The sequence below is a fragment of the Suncus etruscus genome, chromosome 10 (genome assembly GCF_024139225.1).
Source record: "Suncus etruscus isolate mSunEtr1 chromosome 10, mSunEtr1.pri.cur, whole genome shotgun sequence".
Classification (NCBI taxonomy): Eukaryota; Metazoa; Chordata; class Mammalia; order Eulipotyphla; family Soricidae; genus Suncus; species Suncus etruscus.
In genome coordinates, this window is record NC_064857.1 from 86,709,654 (window position 1) to 86,727,756 (window position 18,103).

General features: G+C 48.4%; 1 protein-coding gene across 1 annotated transcript in view; it reads left to right on the top strand.

Annotated features, from left to right (window-relative positions):
• The window catches only part of SLC14A2 (solute carrier family 14 member 2), a 54,737-nt gene extending 38,934 nt beyond the window's left edge, over positions 1-15,803 (top strand). The window contains exons 11-20 of the mRNA XM_049782475.1: positions 3,967-4,080; positions 5,776-5,858; positions 6,488-6,647; positions 7,441-7,630; positions 8,165-8,293; positions 8,789-8,981; positions 10,321-10,468; positions 11,001-11,135; positions 14,295-14,344; positions 15,603-15,803. Of these exons, the coding sequence (XP_049638432.1) occupies positions 3,967-4,080; positions 5,776-5,858; positions 6,488-6,647; positions 7,441-7,630; positions 8,165-8,293; positions 8,789-8,981; positions 10,321-10,468; positions 11,001-11,135; positions 14,295-14,344; positions 15,603-15,803 (1,403 nt within the window). The remainder of the gene's footprint in view (positions 1-3,966; positions 4,081-5,775; positions 5,859-6,487; positions 6,648-7,440; positions 7,631-8,164; positions 8,294-8,788; positions 8,982-10,320; positions 10,469-11,000; positions 11,136-14,294; positions 14,345-15,602) is intronic.
• The last annotated feature ends 2,300 nt before the right edge of the window (positions 15,804-18,103 follow it).

The following is an 18,103-nucleotide window of genomic DNA, read 5'->3' on the forward strand; positions in this document are numbered from 1 at the left end:
AGAACAAATCACATTCAGCCACATCTCTATATCTGATGATGTTCTCTCCTCTCTCATCAACTCTTCTTCCTGACATTCACCTGCGATTTCTGGGATCCTGGTGAGTTGGTCATGGGTGGCTGATAACCTTCTAAAAACTTTTCCTTTGGCCATGCAAGCATGGACACAATCCACTCTTTAATCCCTCGACTCTTAGGACTCCACAGGATTTGGTTCTTACCTTTGCCTTCATTTCAATATTTATCAAGCATTTAGGGGTGCTTTATGTTTTGTTTGGGGGGGGCCACACCCGGTGATGCTGAGGGTTTACTCCTGGCTTTGTGTTCAGAAATCACTCCTGGCTTGGGGGGGCTTAGGTTACTGGGAGATAGAATCGCGGTTCGTCCTGGGTCAGCCGAGTACAAGGCAAACGCCTAAAGCTGTGCCATTGCTCCAGTCCCCCAAAATTATTTTTAAATAATTTGTACCCTAACATACTCAATAATTATTCACTCTACCATTTAGAACCCAGGAACTCTGGGTTCCTTTAGTTTAGCAGGTGCCAAAGGTTCCAGAGTAAAACTCAAGAGTCTGTGGGGGTGACAGACCCAGCACATTATTGACACCTGACTAGGTAAGGGTGGGTGCAGGAAGGCTAAAATGCCTGGTGTGCAACAGGATAAGGAGATTTGAAAAGAGATACAGAGCTACTGAAGGAAATGGTCTCCTGAGGAGGTGCTGAGATGTGAGCACAATAGTGATGGAACATTTTCACAAGCATTATCTCATCTTGTAGCCACATGAGAAAGAAATGGCATTATTTTCCTCCCAAACATCTGCTGTCCTTCTGTCTGCAGGCTGTGCTTCCATGGTCAGGCCTCTACAATCAGTGTATTTCTCTCGGGGAGGAAACAGTAGTTGTAATCATATGACTTGTAAACTGAGTGATTTCCAGTTTCTCAACAGTAGCACTATTTTCTGCTATGGATCCAGTGGCCTTCATTTCCTAGAATGTTTGTGTAGATGTGTTGATTATATTCTTTACTTGGAAAATACCCAAGCATTGCTTAGGGGACTCAGGGACCACTCCTGGCAATATTTGGCCAGCCCAGTCAGATAGTTCAGTGTCGACCAAGGATATGGTACTGCTCAGACCCCAGCAATGCTGGGGTCCTCCTGAGCTGGCCAAGCAGTGCAGGGTAGAGGGGTGGCCATGCGATGCTGAGGATGGAACTTGGGTCCTCATGCTTAGGAGGCATAAGCTGACCACTGAGCTATCTGGCTGACACCCTACCCTATAATATTCTTGAAATTATTTTAACCCATGATGTGAGCTTTGAGATAGAAGAGGTGAATGACTGTAATTTTGGATTTCAGGATTTGTTGTAAGTTTTGTTTAATGTTTTCTTTTTTAAAAAAATATCTTTTTGGGGGGAGTCACACCCGGCAGCGCTCAGGGGTTATCCTGGTTCTATGCTCAGAAATCGCCCTTGGCAGGCTCAGGGGACCATATGGGATGCCGGAATTCAAATCGCCGTCCTTCTGCATGCAAGGCAAACACGTTACCACTATGCTATCTCTCTAGCTTTGAAAAAATATCTTTTAATTGAAACACTTTAAGATATACAGTTACAAAGTTGTTCATGAATTGAGTTTCAGTCATACAATATCCAACACCCATTCTTTCATCATTGCAAATTTTATGCCACCTATGTCCCATTTCTCTCCCATCCTTCCCCATCTTCCCCTCTCCCGCCTGCTTCTGTGACAGACATTTTTCTTCTCTTTATCTCATTTTTCTTCCTCTTTGCCCTTGAGGCTCCATGTTTTGCAATACTGTTACTAAAGGGATATCATGAAGGGATATCACTTTATTTCCTTTCAGCACCCAGTTCTTGTCCAGAGTGATCATTTCCAACAATCATTGTCATAGTAGTGCCTTCTCTGCCCTAACTGCACTCCCCTCTACCCCATTTGTGACAAGCTTCCTACCAGGAACCAGTCTTCCTGACCCTCATCTCTATTTTCTTTGGGTATTACTACCATCCTATCTTTGTTTCATAGCCTACGAATAAGTCCAATGATTCTATGTCTATCAATCTCCTTCTGACTCATTTCACTCAGCATAACACTCTCCATATCCATCCATGTCTAAACAAACTTCATGACTTCATTTTTCCTAACAGTATTCATTTTGTAGATGTACCACAGTTTTTTATCCATTTGTCCTTCAGCACTTTTACAGCTGATCTAGTGGGGTATTTTATCTCCAGTCTTCTTCTGGCCATCTCTCTCATCCCCTTCATTCCCAGCTCTAAACCAGCTGTGTGAGATGCTCCTCCTCAGGGCCACAGTCCTTTGTGCCAGAACACACATGAGACCCAGAATCAGGCCCACCAGACCCCACATTTGCTTCCTCTCTCTCCCCAAGGGAGACAGAAAGGCATTTTTGAGGTAAAGGTGTGTGTTCCTACTGTCCACGATAGATCTGAACACCAAGTACTGTCTCAGCAACCTGTGAGCAGGCAGCTGGGTTCAGAGGCACTGAAGGGGAAGGGACAGGGCAGGAAGATGCAGAAAGACCAGAAATCCTGCAGATGATAAGCTGAGCCACCTTTGCCAGTCAAGGGACCTGCATGGCTTTGCCAGGAGCGATGTGAGTTGTGAATTGGACTGAGTCCCCTTCTCTGGCCCGGGATTTGGGCTGAGATGAAGGTCAAAGTACCTCTCTGTGCCACTAGGGGCGCCCAACAGCAGGTGAGGAATAGTCACCTGGGGCCTGTAGCTGTGCTCCAGGGGAGCAGCAGGTGCTGTTGGGTGATGAATGTGGCACCTGTTATTCTGCACCACAGCAACCCTGTCCCTGAGGTGCCCCGGGTCAGGCTGGCACTCCAGAGGTGACCCCAATGTCAGGGTCAGTGTTTAGCGCTGAAAGTCTTTCCCTGGGGCCAGAACAATCATACAGCAGATAGGGCACTTTCCTTAAATGCCTCTGACCCAGGTTTGTTCCCCAGAACCCCACATAGTCCCCTGAGCATCCTCACAGGAGTGATTCCTGAGCACAGAGCCAGGACAAAGCCCTGAGCACAGCCGGGTGTGACCCCCAAACCAGCTCGTTGAACCCTGGTATGTGTGTTGGTAGCAGAGCTCCCACCCTAGGTTCAATCCACTTAGAAAAGAGAGGAACAGATCATATTGTTTATTGAACCTGGGACACGGTCCAGGCGCTTGTAAACTATTTGTTTTCTTTGGGGATCCTCTCAAATGGTGCTCAGGAGACCAGTGGGACAGGCCCAGTGTTACTCGACCAATAGGACAGAGGCTCAATGTGCAGACTCGAGGCTGCAGTACAGCTCGGGCCTGTGGGGCCTTGGATTTGCACCCAGAGCAGCCCAGCAGTTCTTGGGGGCCTCGAAGAGCAGGCCCAGGAGATCAGGGAACCTTGCAGTGCTGGATAAACCAGGCGCAAACATGCACCTTAATCCCTGTAAATGCTCATGTGGAACCAACATTGAACTCACATACAATATGCGCACACTTACAAGCTCACCACACAAATACATCCACATATTTGCACATATACACACGGATGCACACAGTTGCATGTAGACACATATGTGCGTACATACACATCATATGCTCGGGCGCGCGCGCACACACACACACACACACACACACACACACACACACACACACGTTCCTGCCCAGACGGTGACCGCAGTGCTGACTGAAGGCCTGTGTGGTCAGTAAGGCGGACTGGGCCTCCCAGCACAGGCCCCAGGAGCAGAAGCATCCTGCCAGCCTGGCCAACACCTGCAGGATCTGGACTAATGAGCTGGATGGAGCCTGGGGTTCCGGGGGGGGGGGGGGGCCAGGAGCGAGGCCTGGCTGATGCTCTGTCCTCTGCAGCTTCCTCGCTGTTTCCCGGCTGGCTTTCGAGGCTCTGGTGCTGTGCTCCACTCAACCGGCTCCTTTCACCCCTGCCAGGTGGGGAGCAGCAGCCGGCCACAGCCTGTCCGAAGGCCGTCGAGGGCTCGACAGCTACGCGCCCGAAGCCCAGGAGCGTGTTCCACATCGAGTCCATCCGCAGAAGGAGCAAAGGTGCGAGCAGCTTCCTGGCCACCGGGGTGTGGATCCCCCTCGGCCCTCATGGAGAGTTGGGGGCCCTGCTGCCAAGGCGTGGGGAGAGGCACAAAGATCGGTTCCTGCTGGCCCACTGAGTCTTGCCCCCAGCCTGCCTGCACTGGGGAGCCAGGGCGCACCGTGGGCTCTGGGGGGAGGCCAGATGCTGGTTGCACGCACCCCATCCCACCCCGACTCAGTCCTGGGTACTAGGAGGGTCCCACAGGCTCGCCACTGCCAAGTCAGAACACTGGTGCCCGGGGCTGGAGACGGGAAGCAGCCTGATTCTGCACCCCAAACTCAGAGAGACGTTTACCAGCCCAAAGGACCCTGCTAAGGTCTTTGTCACCCAGAAAATAATTCATCGTTTTCTTCCTCCGGCTCGTCTCTTAACAGAGAGCCCAGCAAAGCAGCAGCGGTCAGAGGGGCGGGAGTAGGTCAGCGAATTGCAGGAGACCCGCCAGGGGGTTCCCCAGAAGACGGGCATCACGTACATCCAGGTCTCCCCGCCCCCCCCCCGCCCCAATTAATTGACTTCTAAAAAGAATAACCTCACGCTCTCTTGCATTCTCCGTCTTGCATCCTTCCCAAACGAAAACACAAAACCTGGGGCGTATCCCTCTTCCCGGGGCGTGGATACTGGAAAGATGGGAAAACGAGGAATCAGAAAGACTAGTTAGTTCCTCGCTGTGAAAATAGGGGCGCGCAGAGGCCAGCTTGTCATTCTCATAGTTGACCACAGGAGAGAGCCAGAGCACCAACACCAAACCTAAATGTGTCAAACTCACCACAGCAAATCTTGTAACCATGACTTCGTAAAAGGTTCTTGCCTTGAACCTGGGTTCAAGGCCTGGCAAGGCAATAAATAATAATAATAATAATAATAATAATAATAATAATAATAATAATAATAATAATAATAAACAATAGCTTATATGTATATATAAATCCTAAGTAAATTGATCCTTTCTCATAATAAATTATATGGCAAATAGAAAAACTTTTAATGAGCATTGTGCAAGAGTTTCAAGAATTAAAAGGATAGGGGGGGCCAGAGTGATAGCATGGAAGTAGGGAGTTTGCCATGCATGCAGAAGGACGGTAGTTTAAATCCCAGCATCCCATATGGTCCCCAGAGCCTGCCAGGAGCAATTTCTGAGCGTAGAGCCAGAAGGAACTCCTGAGCACCACCGGGTATAACCTAAATAAATAAATAAATAAATAAATAAATAAATAAATAAATAAAAGGATAGACTAAAATATTTTTAAGCAATGACATGGATAGCAAATTAAATCAATAAGCAGCTACTGAGAAATGATTTCAATTCAGAGGTTAATATCCAAAAGGTACCAGAACAGCCCAAAGGAAAAGATTAAATCTGATCATCATGGTCAGAGTTAAACACAGGCATTGCATAGCTTAAATAGCTTCATACTTAAAAATATGGTCTCTCCTAACCCACCCAAGGGAGTGAAGACCAAGGAGAAATGTGGACCACTACATGAAAATTCCAGGATTCTGGGTTTCCTCGGGTGGGTTAGGAAAGATAAGGTTTCTTAGTTTCTCAAAGAAAACAAAAAAATAAACACTGAAACTTTGCCCCCCAAAAATGTGCTGCTCATGGTCTAGGGCAAAGATATTTGACTGCTAATGGTCCATTCTCCCTGCTGCAGTGTTTGGAAAAGGTGAGCACCAGGAGAAACAAGCCAAAGACCCCTTTCCCTATCACTACCGCAAGGCCACCGTGGAATTGTTGGTGAGTAATGTTGGCTGAAGTTAGGGATTAGGATGGGGGCAGTGGTACCCACAACCTCACTTCCAGCACCCCTACACTAACCTGATCCTTTTCATGAATCTGCGTTTCCAGTCACTTAATTCTCTGGGGTCCCAAAATGAGTCTTCTTGCAGCTAGTGATGTTTCCTGTTCCTGTTATTTGAATTATTTCTGTTCCATCCTCCTCTCTGGCCAGCAGCATGCAAGCTTTTAGGAAACTGCATCCTGTCTGTGTCCAAAGAGAAGAATGTCAGGTTTCCTTGAGTGGCCAGTTCCATTCTAAGGTGGGGCTGAGGGTGTCTTCATTTCTCCAGGGGTAAATCTCCACTCACTGGTCTGTCTGCCTTGGCTTTTGTCATGAGAACCACTCCCTGCCTGAGCCCACAGCTGAGAATGAGGACACAGATAAACGTCCGTACTGCTCAGTGGTTGCCCCTCCGACAGGCACTAACCCTGTCGCACAACACAAAAGCTCTTGCTGGCCCAGGAGCTGATTGCACAGCCATTGTACTAACCATGGAATGAACATCTGAATGTGGCTGGGGCGTCTCTTCTGGGTGTGAGAAGTGCTGGAGGTGGGAACTTGGAGCCCCTGCCTTGTCCCTCGACAGGACCTGGACACCATGGAGGAGAGCTCGGAAATAAAGGTGGGCGCCCACCCTCCCAGGACCTCCTGGCTTCAGAGCACCATGGCCGCCAGCAGCAAAGGGCTCAGCAAGGTGCTGGGTTACATCACGGGGGAGATGAAGGAGTGCGGGGAGGGACTGAAAGGTAAGTCTATGGCTGCTGGCTGGGTCACCTGGAAGTGTCACTTGAAAATATGTTGCCATGAAGCCACCAATGACCTTGGAACTGGGCTCTTCTGCAGAATCCCAGGCTCTGCAGAGGTCCTACTTCTGAGCATTGTGACCAAATTGAACTACGAGCCCTGCTAGGACAGTGGTCAGACTTGTGGCTTTGGGATTCCAGGAGGTGGCCAGCCTTTCTGTAGCAACAATGATAGTCCCCTGGGTCCTCCTTAACTCCCCCAGCCAAAGATATAGTTCCCTGACTACCCCAAGTCTCCCACCTGACTCTGTCTTCTGAAAACTCATGTCTCCTTCCAAGCCTGGCTCATGGCATTTCTGCCCACTACCTGAGCCCCAGCTAAAGTTCACAGACAATAAGCAGTAGGCTGGAAGAATTGGGACAGGGCCTGAACCCCCTGAAGTCCATAGATTATGAACAGTGGACTCGAAAAACTGGAGTCCTCTAAAGTCCACTAAAGCTTAAAATCAATAGACAGTGTGTATAGGACCCGGGCAGGGCCTGAATCCTACTAATGTCTGAAAAATGAACAGCAGTACTGGAAAGACTGAGAAAGGACCTAAAGTCCACAGTCAATTAGTGGTGGGGCTGTAAGGACTGAGACAAGGCCAGTCAATAGTGTCCTTCTGTATCCCTGCTGTCACCAGGGTTGACTCTCTGCCATCCCATGCTGGATACAGAAATTAGGGCCTCACGACCTCTGCCCTCTGCCTGATCTCCCACTTCTGAGCCATCTTCCACCCATTTTCTTTTCCAGACAAATCCCCAGTGCTCCAGTTCCTGGACTGGGTGCTGCGGGGCACCTCTCAGGTGATGTTTGTCAACAATCCCCTCAGCGGCACCCTCATCATCATCGGCCTCTTCATCCAGAACCCCTGGTGGGCCATCTCGGGGTGCCTGGGCACCATCGTGTCCACTCTGACAGCCTTGGTCCTGAGTCAGGACAAGTAAGTGCTAAAAGACAGGGGTCCATTTCACTTCCAGGTTTCTTATGGCCACAAGAGGCACCACCTTTCCACTCCCCTCACTGCCAAGCTTCTTTTGGCCATCAGAGGGCACATTTTCCTTTCCATTCCCCAATGCTAGTGGTCACCCCTGTAGTCACCAGGGGGCACCACCTTTCCTCTCCCCTCACTGCCAGGCTCCTTGTGGGCACCAGGGGGCACCTTCCCCTTTCACCCCTCACTGCAAGGCTTTCTGTGACCACCAGGGGGTGTCCTTCCTTCCCACTTTTCACCACTAGTTTGACAATCCTAAAAACAAACAAACAAACTGCACAAGTTTCTGATCACTAAAACCCATCCATCTCTGGTCTCTGGTGACAGCTCTATGGTAGAGGGAGGGCGGAAAGGGCAACGCATCTATTGGTTTGAAGGTGGGTGGGCCAGATCCGAGGTAAGAAAGCTCTGACTCAGAAGGAAGAGCCCCACAGGGGTCACGCGTAAGACCCACTTCACTTGTCCCTCCGCCCTCCACCCCAGGTCAGCCATTGCAGCTGGACTTCACGGCTACAACGGGGTGCTGGTGGGGCTGCTTATGGCCGTGTTCTCTGACAAAGGCGACTATTACTGGTGGCTTCTGCTCCCTGTCATCATTATGTCCATGACGTGGTGAGTTTGTTTCCAGCGGTGCAGGTGTGGGTGGGCTGTTGTGGCTTGTTTAGGCCTGAACATGTGCCTGAACCTGGTATTAGAGTGGAGAGTGAAGAGGGGTGAAGACGGGGCCAAGGTGACTCGGGACAGTGGGATGGAGGGAGGGCCAGTGGGCACTTTGGTGGTTGTCCAGATACAGTAACTTTGTACATCAATGCCATCAGTATTACCACTGATGGGACCTAAACTATAATGAAAAAGTTTAAAACTAAATACCGAGGGTGCTGGAGTGAGTGAAATACAGTGGATAAAGCCCTTGCTCGTAGCAGCTGAGCTGGGGTTGATCTCCAGCACCCTACTAGAAGTGGTATTTAAATATTGCTAATAAGCTCAGTGTTTGGCTCACTCCCTCTGTTCCTTGTGCCAGCACACAGGAAGGATAGGGTGGTCCCTCTCTGTGACACATGTGGGCTGGGGTTTTCTCAACCGCTTTTCCTGTGCTTCTGCCCTCAGTCCCATCCTCTCCAGTGCCCTGGGCACAGTCCTTAGCAAGTGGGACCTGCCTGTCTTCACTCTGCCCTTCAACATTGCCGTCACCCTGTACCTGGCAGCCACAGGCCACTACAACCTCTTCTTCCCCAGCATGTTGCTGCGACCGGCAACCTCTACACCCAATGTCACCTGGTCAGAGGTGCAGGTGCCCTTGGTAGGTGTCATGATGGGGACAGGGCAGCACCTCCCCAAACTGCTGGGAAGGGGCCAGGCCTGATTTTGCACAAACATCCATGTGTAGACATGCATGTGTGACTAGAGTAATATGCATGCATGTAAATTTTGTGTACATATGTGTGTATATGTTTCTCTTCATGTGTGCATTGTTTTGTGTGCGCATGTGAGTAAGCACTGAGCATGCCCAGCTCTCTGCTCTAGATCCTCTTTAGCTGACTTTCCTTTCTCTGTCCCATCACTGAAGGGCTCATTGCTGGCTTCGTCCTATCACAGCAGAGAGTAGGAAACTCTCCCAGTGTCTTATAGCCACTGAGGTCACTCAGTCAGATGAAGAAGACTTGGAATTGGGGGGAGGGGAGTGGCTCCCACTCCACTTGCAGCCTTGATTTTTGGGGAGTCAGTGAGAGGGTCTAAAGATCTGTCATTTGTAGGCCTCCCACAGTTCCTCCACTCTTAAGGCCCCTGCATGGTCTCACCTCGCCTCCAGGCCTGTGTAAAATTCCCTCAGCTGCCCCCTTGCTGTGATGTGCCAGATCCCAACCTGTTCTTTGTTCTGAGCTCACAGGACACTGAGCCTGCATTCCACTCTAATGTCTCCAAAAGTAAGCAATGATTCCCCCAAGAGCCTCTGAAATGATCCAGGGGCAGGAACAGTATTGAAAGCAATTGGGAGGTGCTTTCTGATTGTGTTTGTTCCATACAAGGTAGATTTCATGGGGGCGGGATTGCTGGTAGGTCAGATAAGTGTGGGAGTTTCTGCATAACTAGACAAAGCCCAGGGGTCTTGCAGGGTTCTGGGGTCTACAACCCTCCCAGCAGTCCCTCTGTAGCCCACATACCCTTGAGGAAAAAGTCCCAGAGGACTTTTGCATGTATTTTTCATGTATGTACTTCTCTGCATGCCTATGCATAGTTTTTATGTGCACCTATGCTCATGTGTGTGATATGTGCTTGCAGGTATACATATGTATAAATGTTTGCTTATGTACATGTGTGACATATATGATGTGTGTATCCACCGGGGTGCTTTCTAACAACACCCCAGCAAATGCCTAGAACTCAGATCTAAAGGCACTATGTTTTAGATGAACCTTTGATAAATTTAATTAATAAATTAAGCTTTAGGAGATTAATATCAGTATATGTTAATGAATCAGAACAGTGATGCTGTCATTAAAGAAACAGAATGTCTACACTCTCCATATTATACTGTCTAGTATACTCTGTAGGGCTGCTAGTACTATTTTCAACCCATGGTGGCCTGTGGGCCACTGAGGGGGCCGTTGACATTATCTGTAATCCTGCTGCACCCACAGCTCCTGAGAGCCATTCCCGTTGGCATCGGCCAGGTATACGGCTGTGATAACCCCTGGACTGGAGGCATTTTCCTGGTAGCTTTGCTCCTGTCTTCACCTCTTATTTGTTTGCACGCCGCAATTGGGTCCACCATGGGGATGTTAGCAGGTCAGTGTCCTTGCTTACTTCTGTCTTAGTTGTGGGCTATCAGAATGCTAGTGAGGGAGGAGTCACTCCCAAGGAGTGGTGCCCCATGTATTCAAAGCTAATCCCCAGGAAGGCTGCTGAGTTCATCCTTTACACCCGTGTCTGAAGTTTGGGACAAGTCTTTTCCAGATAAGCTGAAATTCAGGTCTTCTTTCTGATCATTCAAAAAAGGATTTCATCTTATCTGAGGGCAGCAAGAAATTGATGGAGGGGTCATTATTTGTTTATTTGTTTGTTTATTTTAAATTCAGGAGAAGATCCTTCTGTGGGCTATTGGGATCAGCCTTCACAGCTCCTCCCAGCATCCCCAGCTATGGTCTTTATGGCTAGATGCTTCCTCGAGGTGCCTTCTACTGAGTAAAATCACAAGATATTTTTACAAAGACAGGGTCAACATTTAGTTGGGGAGAGGGATCAGTGATGTGATTGTATATCCTGTACTAGATATGAGGAGGACCCCAGTCCTCTCACTGATGCCAGCCTTCTCTCGCAGCGCTGACCATCGCCACGCCCTTCCACTCTATCTACTTTGGCCTATGTGGCTACAATAGCACGCTGGCCTGCATCGCCGTGGGTGGCATGTTCTACGTCCTCACCTGGCAGACTCATCTGCTGGCCATCGCCTGTGGTAGGTGCTGCTGGCCCATCTCCTCTCTCTTTAAAGGTGACAAGGATGTCTCTGTGCCCCTCAGAATACAGGGAGGACAACTAGTAAATTCTCTTCATTTAGTTGACTTTACTCTCTCACAAGACTAGCATGTGCCCTGGCCCCCAGACTCAGATCCACTCCTGGTCATGTCCCCGTCACAGATGTCTTTAGAACATGTAACTGCTGATGTCCGTTCATTTTTCAGGGCCTGATTCCATTCAAAGAAATTAAAATCTAGAACTGCAAAGCATGCTGAAGATGATAGATAAGGCCAAGGGTCTGATGAGCATCTGGTCCTACAAACCTTCCAAATGCAGCCTCAGGATCAGAGCAGGGGACCTTTGTCAGAGCAGGGGCAGAGTGGGGACCTGTATTCATGGTCTCCAAAATATTGCCTGAAACTGGAGTTTCAGAAGTTCATGGCATCAGGTGGGAAATGACAGCCCAGCACTTCCCTGGCCCTGAAGACAGCTATGCCTAAGGAAATCAGAATTTTTTTCCTGAAAAAGGCTGTGCAGAAAAGAGATCTGACGATGGGAATTTGGACTTCCACAGTCACATTTAAATGCCCACTTTGCAGAGAAGATTCTCCATGCTTCTCAAACAGGATAGCCACCCCTCACCCCAGACAGAGATGGTGGTGACAGATGATAGATTGGGTCATCGCCCTGTGAGGAAAAAATGATTCCTACATTTTAGTGGATACAAAGAGGGGCTTGGCTCTCTTGATCCACAAATGACAGGGGCAACTCTAGAGTTACCCCTCCCCCTCCTAAATATCAGCAATATCCAAGGTGCCCCCACCTCAGTCTATACCCTCTCCTGCAAGCCTCCTCCCTCCACCCGGGAAAGAGTTGGCATCTGCTACAGTCCAACCCCATAGACAGATGCGAGAAGTTCAATGAATTGAGACAAGCCAAGATGGGTCAGTCTGACAACAAGTCCATGCTTTTTGCAGCCCATAATCAACCATAATGGCTTCCTAATACTGATGCTGTCTTCAGGAGACAGGAACAGAGGAAGCAGTCAGGCCTTTCCCATGTCCATAGAGCTATGATGCATGGGACAGGCAAAGTAGCCCTGAATCCTTTATAGAAGATTTCTTCCACCACAGCCTGCTTGCCCACTGCAGACATGACTACCTCCTAGCCAGACACACCAGACAGAATGTGTGTTCATTTCCTTCCCTCCTCCCAGCCCCTGGTGCTTCTTCCCTTACTAGCAGCACCTGTGGCAACACTTAAGCCATGAAAAGTTTTCACAGACTTTCCTGCTGTGAGCAGACCTAAATGAGGCTAGAGGAAGGAGTGAGAATAAACCCTTTGGCTCTGTAAAAATCTCTACTAATTAATTAGGTAGAGACATTTTAAAAGGTCTGTGATGTGACTTAGCAATAGAGCACTTGCCCTGTACATGCCTGAGGCCCCGAGTTCAGTTCTTAGCACTGCTAGAAATAAACCCCAAACTACTATTTAAGTCTATTTAAGTCTTATTTAAATCTATTTAAGACTCTGGACCTCAGGAAAGGTGGTTGAGCTGGATGGAACTGGCCTATTTCAGTCCTCACAGTCTGATCTTAGAGCATCCGCTCACTCAGGCTCTCCTACTCTGGGTCTGGTCTTCTGAGCCCAAGTGCACTCTTCAATATCCCCTCTTTCTCAGCTCAAATCTTAATGGCTGCCTTGGGGGAGCCGGATAATCAATGAAAAATTCCCTGAATTCCCATTCCTGTCATTGACCACATCTAAGATTGATGCTGCCTGTCCTGTTGACAGGACATGATCCATAGAGGGTGCTTGCGAGTACTGGGTCTCCTATCTGCCCCCTGGTGAAAGGGATGCAAGCCAAGGCCACCCTGGACTTCTGTGCCCTCCCAAGAAATGAGCCCCATAAAAACCACCAGAGTGCCCCCAGAAAGCATTATGTGACCATGCTCCAGAAAACTCCTTCCACTGAAACCTGCCCCTGTAACAGTGGTAATTCTCCAGCTTAGGACAGGCAGTGCAAAGCACTAAAGTTTCATCCTGAACCCCACCCCATCTCAGATCCCATCTGAAGCATGAGGACAGCAATGTCAAGTTGTGGGGCTGTGAAGTGCATGCTCAGGACCAGCAGGGGCACCTAGTAACTCTCTGATCAAGAATCAATTGGGATGCTAGACTGAGAAATGAGGGGCTCTAAGACAAAACCAGCCCTACTGGTCTGTTTTGTTGTTGTTGTTGTTGATGTTGTTTTTCGGGCCACACCCATTTGATGCTCAGGGGTTACTCCTGGTTAAGCACTCAGAAATTGCCCCTGGCTTGGGGGACCATATGGGATGCCGGGGGATAGAACCGCAGTCCTTCCTTGGCTAGCGCTTGCAAGGCAGACACCTTACCTCTAGCGCCACCTTGCCGGCCCCTACTGGTCTGTTTGCTCAGGGCCACCCTGTCTTCCCTGGGCCAACCTGCTGAGGTCCTTTCATGCATAGCCCAGCAGCAGGAACATGGTGAAGCTTCCTTAAGTCTCCCGGGTGCCATCCTAATGATGCTAATAACTTTTTTTTTTATTTTTATTTTTAATTATGAGAACAAAAATGCAAAGAAAGAGGACAAGGTAAAGTTGCAATGGGAAGACAATCACCCATAAACAGAATTCTCAGAAGAAAACCCCTTGGTGACACCTTAATTTTGAACTTTCAGTCAAAGAACATTAAGAAAAATAAAACAGAACCCATGCACAAATACTTTGTCCCTCAAGTCCCCAGATTGTAGTACATTATAACATTTCTTAGATGCTAATAACTGTGCCAGTCTATGCTAGCAGTGGCTCTGGGAATCACTTGCCTTAGCTGTACAATGAAATTTGCTTGGATGTTTGTGCTGCCTAATGTTCCATCTCTGGAATAGAAGGTTCTGGGGTCCAGAGAGGGTCAGCCATGGCTCATCCTCAGAGCTCTACACCATTCATCAGACATAGCTGCCTGACACTTGCAGGCATGGAATACTTCCCACAGTAGCCAACCAGACCTTGTCACCCTGTTTGGGATTTTTAATCCAAGGAAGCATTTGTGGAAGTAATTGTCTGAGGAGAGAAATGAGATGGAGACTCCTACTGAGACACCCTGAGTCACCCACAATCTCTTGGTTCTTTTTCCAGCTCTGTTTGCTGCGTACTTGGGGGCCGCGCTGGCTAACATGTTCTCTGTGGTGAGTGAATGTGGGTAAAGACCCATATACACCCTTTTCATGTTCCTCTCTTGATTTTATTTTTTGTTTTGGGGCCACACTCAGTGGTGTGCAGGGGTTCTACTCCTAGATCTGCATGTATGAATCACTCCTGGTGAGCTCAGGAGACCATATGGGACGTGGGGATTAAGCCTGAGTCTGCCATGTCTCTGCCACCCTCCTAGTCATCTCTTAGCTTCCCCCAAATGAGCATTGGCTCCACATTCAGATCATGCCTCTCCCCTCCCCTCAGCATCCCAAGACTCCCACAGGGGCTCAAAGTTGCCCTGCCCACTGGGGTTTATTGGCAGCCAGTGGAAAGTCCTATTACAGAACCATATCAGGGGACATTGTCTTGAAAATCAAACCTTGCTGTGTGAATCCTCTAGAACAGTTTCAGATCTTTGCCATCTCCATGTTTGTGAGGTCACAGAGTACCCAGCACCCTGCATACCTTTCTTTGACATGTATCAAGAGTCCTGAAGCCACATGTCACTAGGAAAGGTCATGAGGAAGACGGGCAAAGCAGCTGCCAAACTCAGAAGAAGACAGAGTGGGTGGCTCAGGGCCTATGCCATAGTCTAAGACCCCTTATCTGCACCCCAGTGCAGTGCGGAGGAGCTGCCTGCCAGTCCCAGCCCCCCTCTCTGTGACACTACTATGCCCTAGAGTCCAAGAGGGGTTTCTGCTTCACTGCAGCCCCCAAATAGCCACCCAGTGCTGATTGCTTTCTAAATATTCCCCATCCAGAGCCTCTGCACATAATCCCTTTGTGTCTGTGTTCAAATGAGAAGGAAGATGCTCTGCCCAAGTTCTGTCTTTGAACCAAAGAAACTGCAGTCAAGGCAGAGGCTTCTCCCCAGTTCAACCCACCATGACCAAAGAGAGAAAGATCTGGAATGGTTGTCTAAGCATGCCCCCAACCCCCCACACACACACACACACAATGGGAGAAGGCCCAGGGCTCTGAGTGTAGAGGTCAAACCTGACCAAATACTCCCAGACATTCAAACTATGTCTGCACCTACTGGACTGTACTCTGCAAAGACAGACTTTAGCAGCATATGACTGACCTGTGTGTATGTGTATGAACTCCACTCACAAGGTTTTGTTTGATGGTCATCAATTTGCTACTCTTCCCAGTGCTCACAGTTCCACCTCTTTCTCCCACATGGGGGAAAGTAGGGTGGAAAAGATATTGAATCTAATGTCACTCTTTTCCTTGTGTCCCCCCCTCCAGTGTGGATTGCCACCCTGCACGTGGCCCTTCTGCCTCTCAGCACTCACCTTCCTGCTCCTAACCACCAACAATCCTGCCATCTACAAGCTCCCACTCAGCAAGGTCACCTACCCAGAGGCCAACCGCATCTATTATTTGTCCCAGGAGAAAAACAGAAGAGCATCGACCGTAACCAAGTATCAGGCCTATGATGTCTCCTAACTTTTCCTTTCCCAACTAAATCACTATAAATTCACATTCAGCAGGTGGTCTAGGCCCCAGGCAAATGCTCACTTAGCTCTCTGACCCATGATTCTCCTAAGCCAACCTGTCTCTACCCACAGTTCTCCCCACGCACAAGGAAATACTGAGCTAGTCACCCTTGGGAAGCTCTATAAGATCCTTGACACTTAGCAAACACACTTTTTCAACCAGCATTTCTCAGACAGGGGATATATGGTACCCTGTGGGCACCCCAGGACATTCCAAGGGGTCACGGGTAAAGATCGTGTAAATGGACTGTCATGGCACAAGATTGAGTGAGGGAGTCAGTAAGATGGGGGATCACAGGAAGGAAACAGGGTTGACGGCAGCCAGAGTCAGGATAAGATTAAGGAACTCTTGTCTAGACTCTCTCCTCTTCACTCACTTTCTAAGAATTCCTTTAAAGAGAAACTTAATATTTCCTGCAAAGGACACCAGAGGACAGAGAATGGGAAAGAGGTTGGTGATGTGACCAAACATGTCACACTGTATAAGGCCAAGAAATGTGAGTTCACCCAGAAGCCAATAGAACTGGGCTCCAGATATTCCATAATGCCTTCTTCCTCCCAGGGGTTCTCCTACACACAGCCCCTTAGTCAGCCTCATCCCTTTCTGGTTTCAGAGAGGGGACATCATCTCAGGTCCCTTCTACCTCACAAATGTTGATTCTTCACTTTCTTCTGTAAATAGTAAAAAATCACCAAAGTAATTATTTGAGGCCAAGTAAGAGATGAAAGGTTCCCAGAACTGAAAGCAGAAGATGCTTTCTCATCTTCAGACATTGTTGAGTGACAGGAAGCCATTCCCCAGAATTGGGGGAGAAACTTAGAATCACAGAATATTTACCAAAGTATTTTCTGGGAATGTCGTAAGATGAAAACAAATCTTTTTTCCATATTCAAATCATATTTTAAACCAATATGTTTCCTTCTCTACGGTTCATAAAAACACACTCATTAAAGCATGAACTTTGCAAGTGCTATCAGGATTTTCTTAAAATAGGACTCAGTTCCTTTTTTGGGGTATTTCCCCACTGAGGGGTGTTCCATGATGAAGATGTGTTTGCAAAGACATAAGGATGGGTTTTAAACGCACAGAAGAGGGACTGAATTTTTTTATTTTGTTTGTTTTATTTGTTTGGGGGCCACATCCAGCAGTGTTTAGGGGTTACTCCTGGCTCTGCACTCAGAGATCACTCCTAGCAGACTTGGGGATCCAGATGGAATGCTGGGAATCAAATCCAAGTCAGCCACATGCAAGACAAGCACCCTGCCTACTGTGCTATCACTCTGACCCAGAAGTTCTGAGTTTCATCCTCATCACCATATAGTCCCCCAGCACCACCAGCAGTGACTTCCAAGCATTGAGCTGGGAGTAGTCCCTGAACATCTGTCTGGTGTAACTCCAAAACAACATAACAGTAAACATAATAAAGATCAGAAGAAGGTTTAATCAGCATACAAAGGGAATTACACCAAAATAGACATGGTCACTAACTTCTATTTGAGTTGAAACCCAAAGTGAAAGTTCTCACTTTTTAAAGGATTTCAGTTCCTCAGTCCCCGCCTCCCAACTACAAGTTCAGTCTCTCTTAATTGGAGACTCTTGTCTTTATTTACTCTTGCCAGCTTTCCCCCAAGGTTGAGCGATGGACCTCTTTCAGCAAAGAAGTTTTCCCATTCCTTATACTTCAGATCAGTGAAGTGATGGCATGGGGCATAGGGCAGGGGAAGGAGCCCCCACAGGGAACAGAAAACTTTTATGACAGAAGCTCCTTTGCCCACATGCATCATCCCTGGCAGGCTGCTGTCTCCATTTCTTTTATTTTCTCTGTCAGCCCTGAGGTCTCAGCTCTCTCCTGCCAACCCAAGAGCACGGGGCTGCCTCTTTCTCTTCCAGATCATTCTAGCCGTTTACGACCTCTCCAGGAAAAGGGAACACTTCTCGCTGGAAGCATAGGAAGGGGGAGCAAGTTGCACTCCAGAGACTGCCTCTGAGTGTGTTCACACCTTCAGGCCAGGAAGGTCTCAGCTGCGTTGTCATGACCACGGAGTTATAACTCTCTGAGGAGTCCGCATCCACGATTCCCACTAGCAGGCTGTTTATGCGCACAGCTTACTCAGCTGCCCCCAGACCTCCAAGTGATGATATAGAACCATTAAAATACCAATTTTCATGCATTTTCCACCAAAGTGTTATAATCTTGTTTTATTATTGTCCACTAACTAACCAGTTCCTCCATGGTTCTAATCATTCCA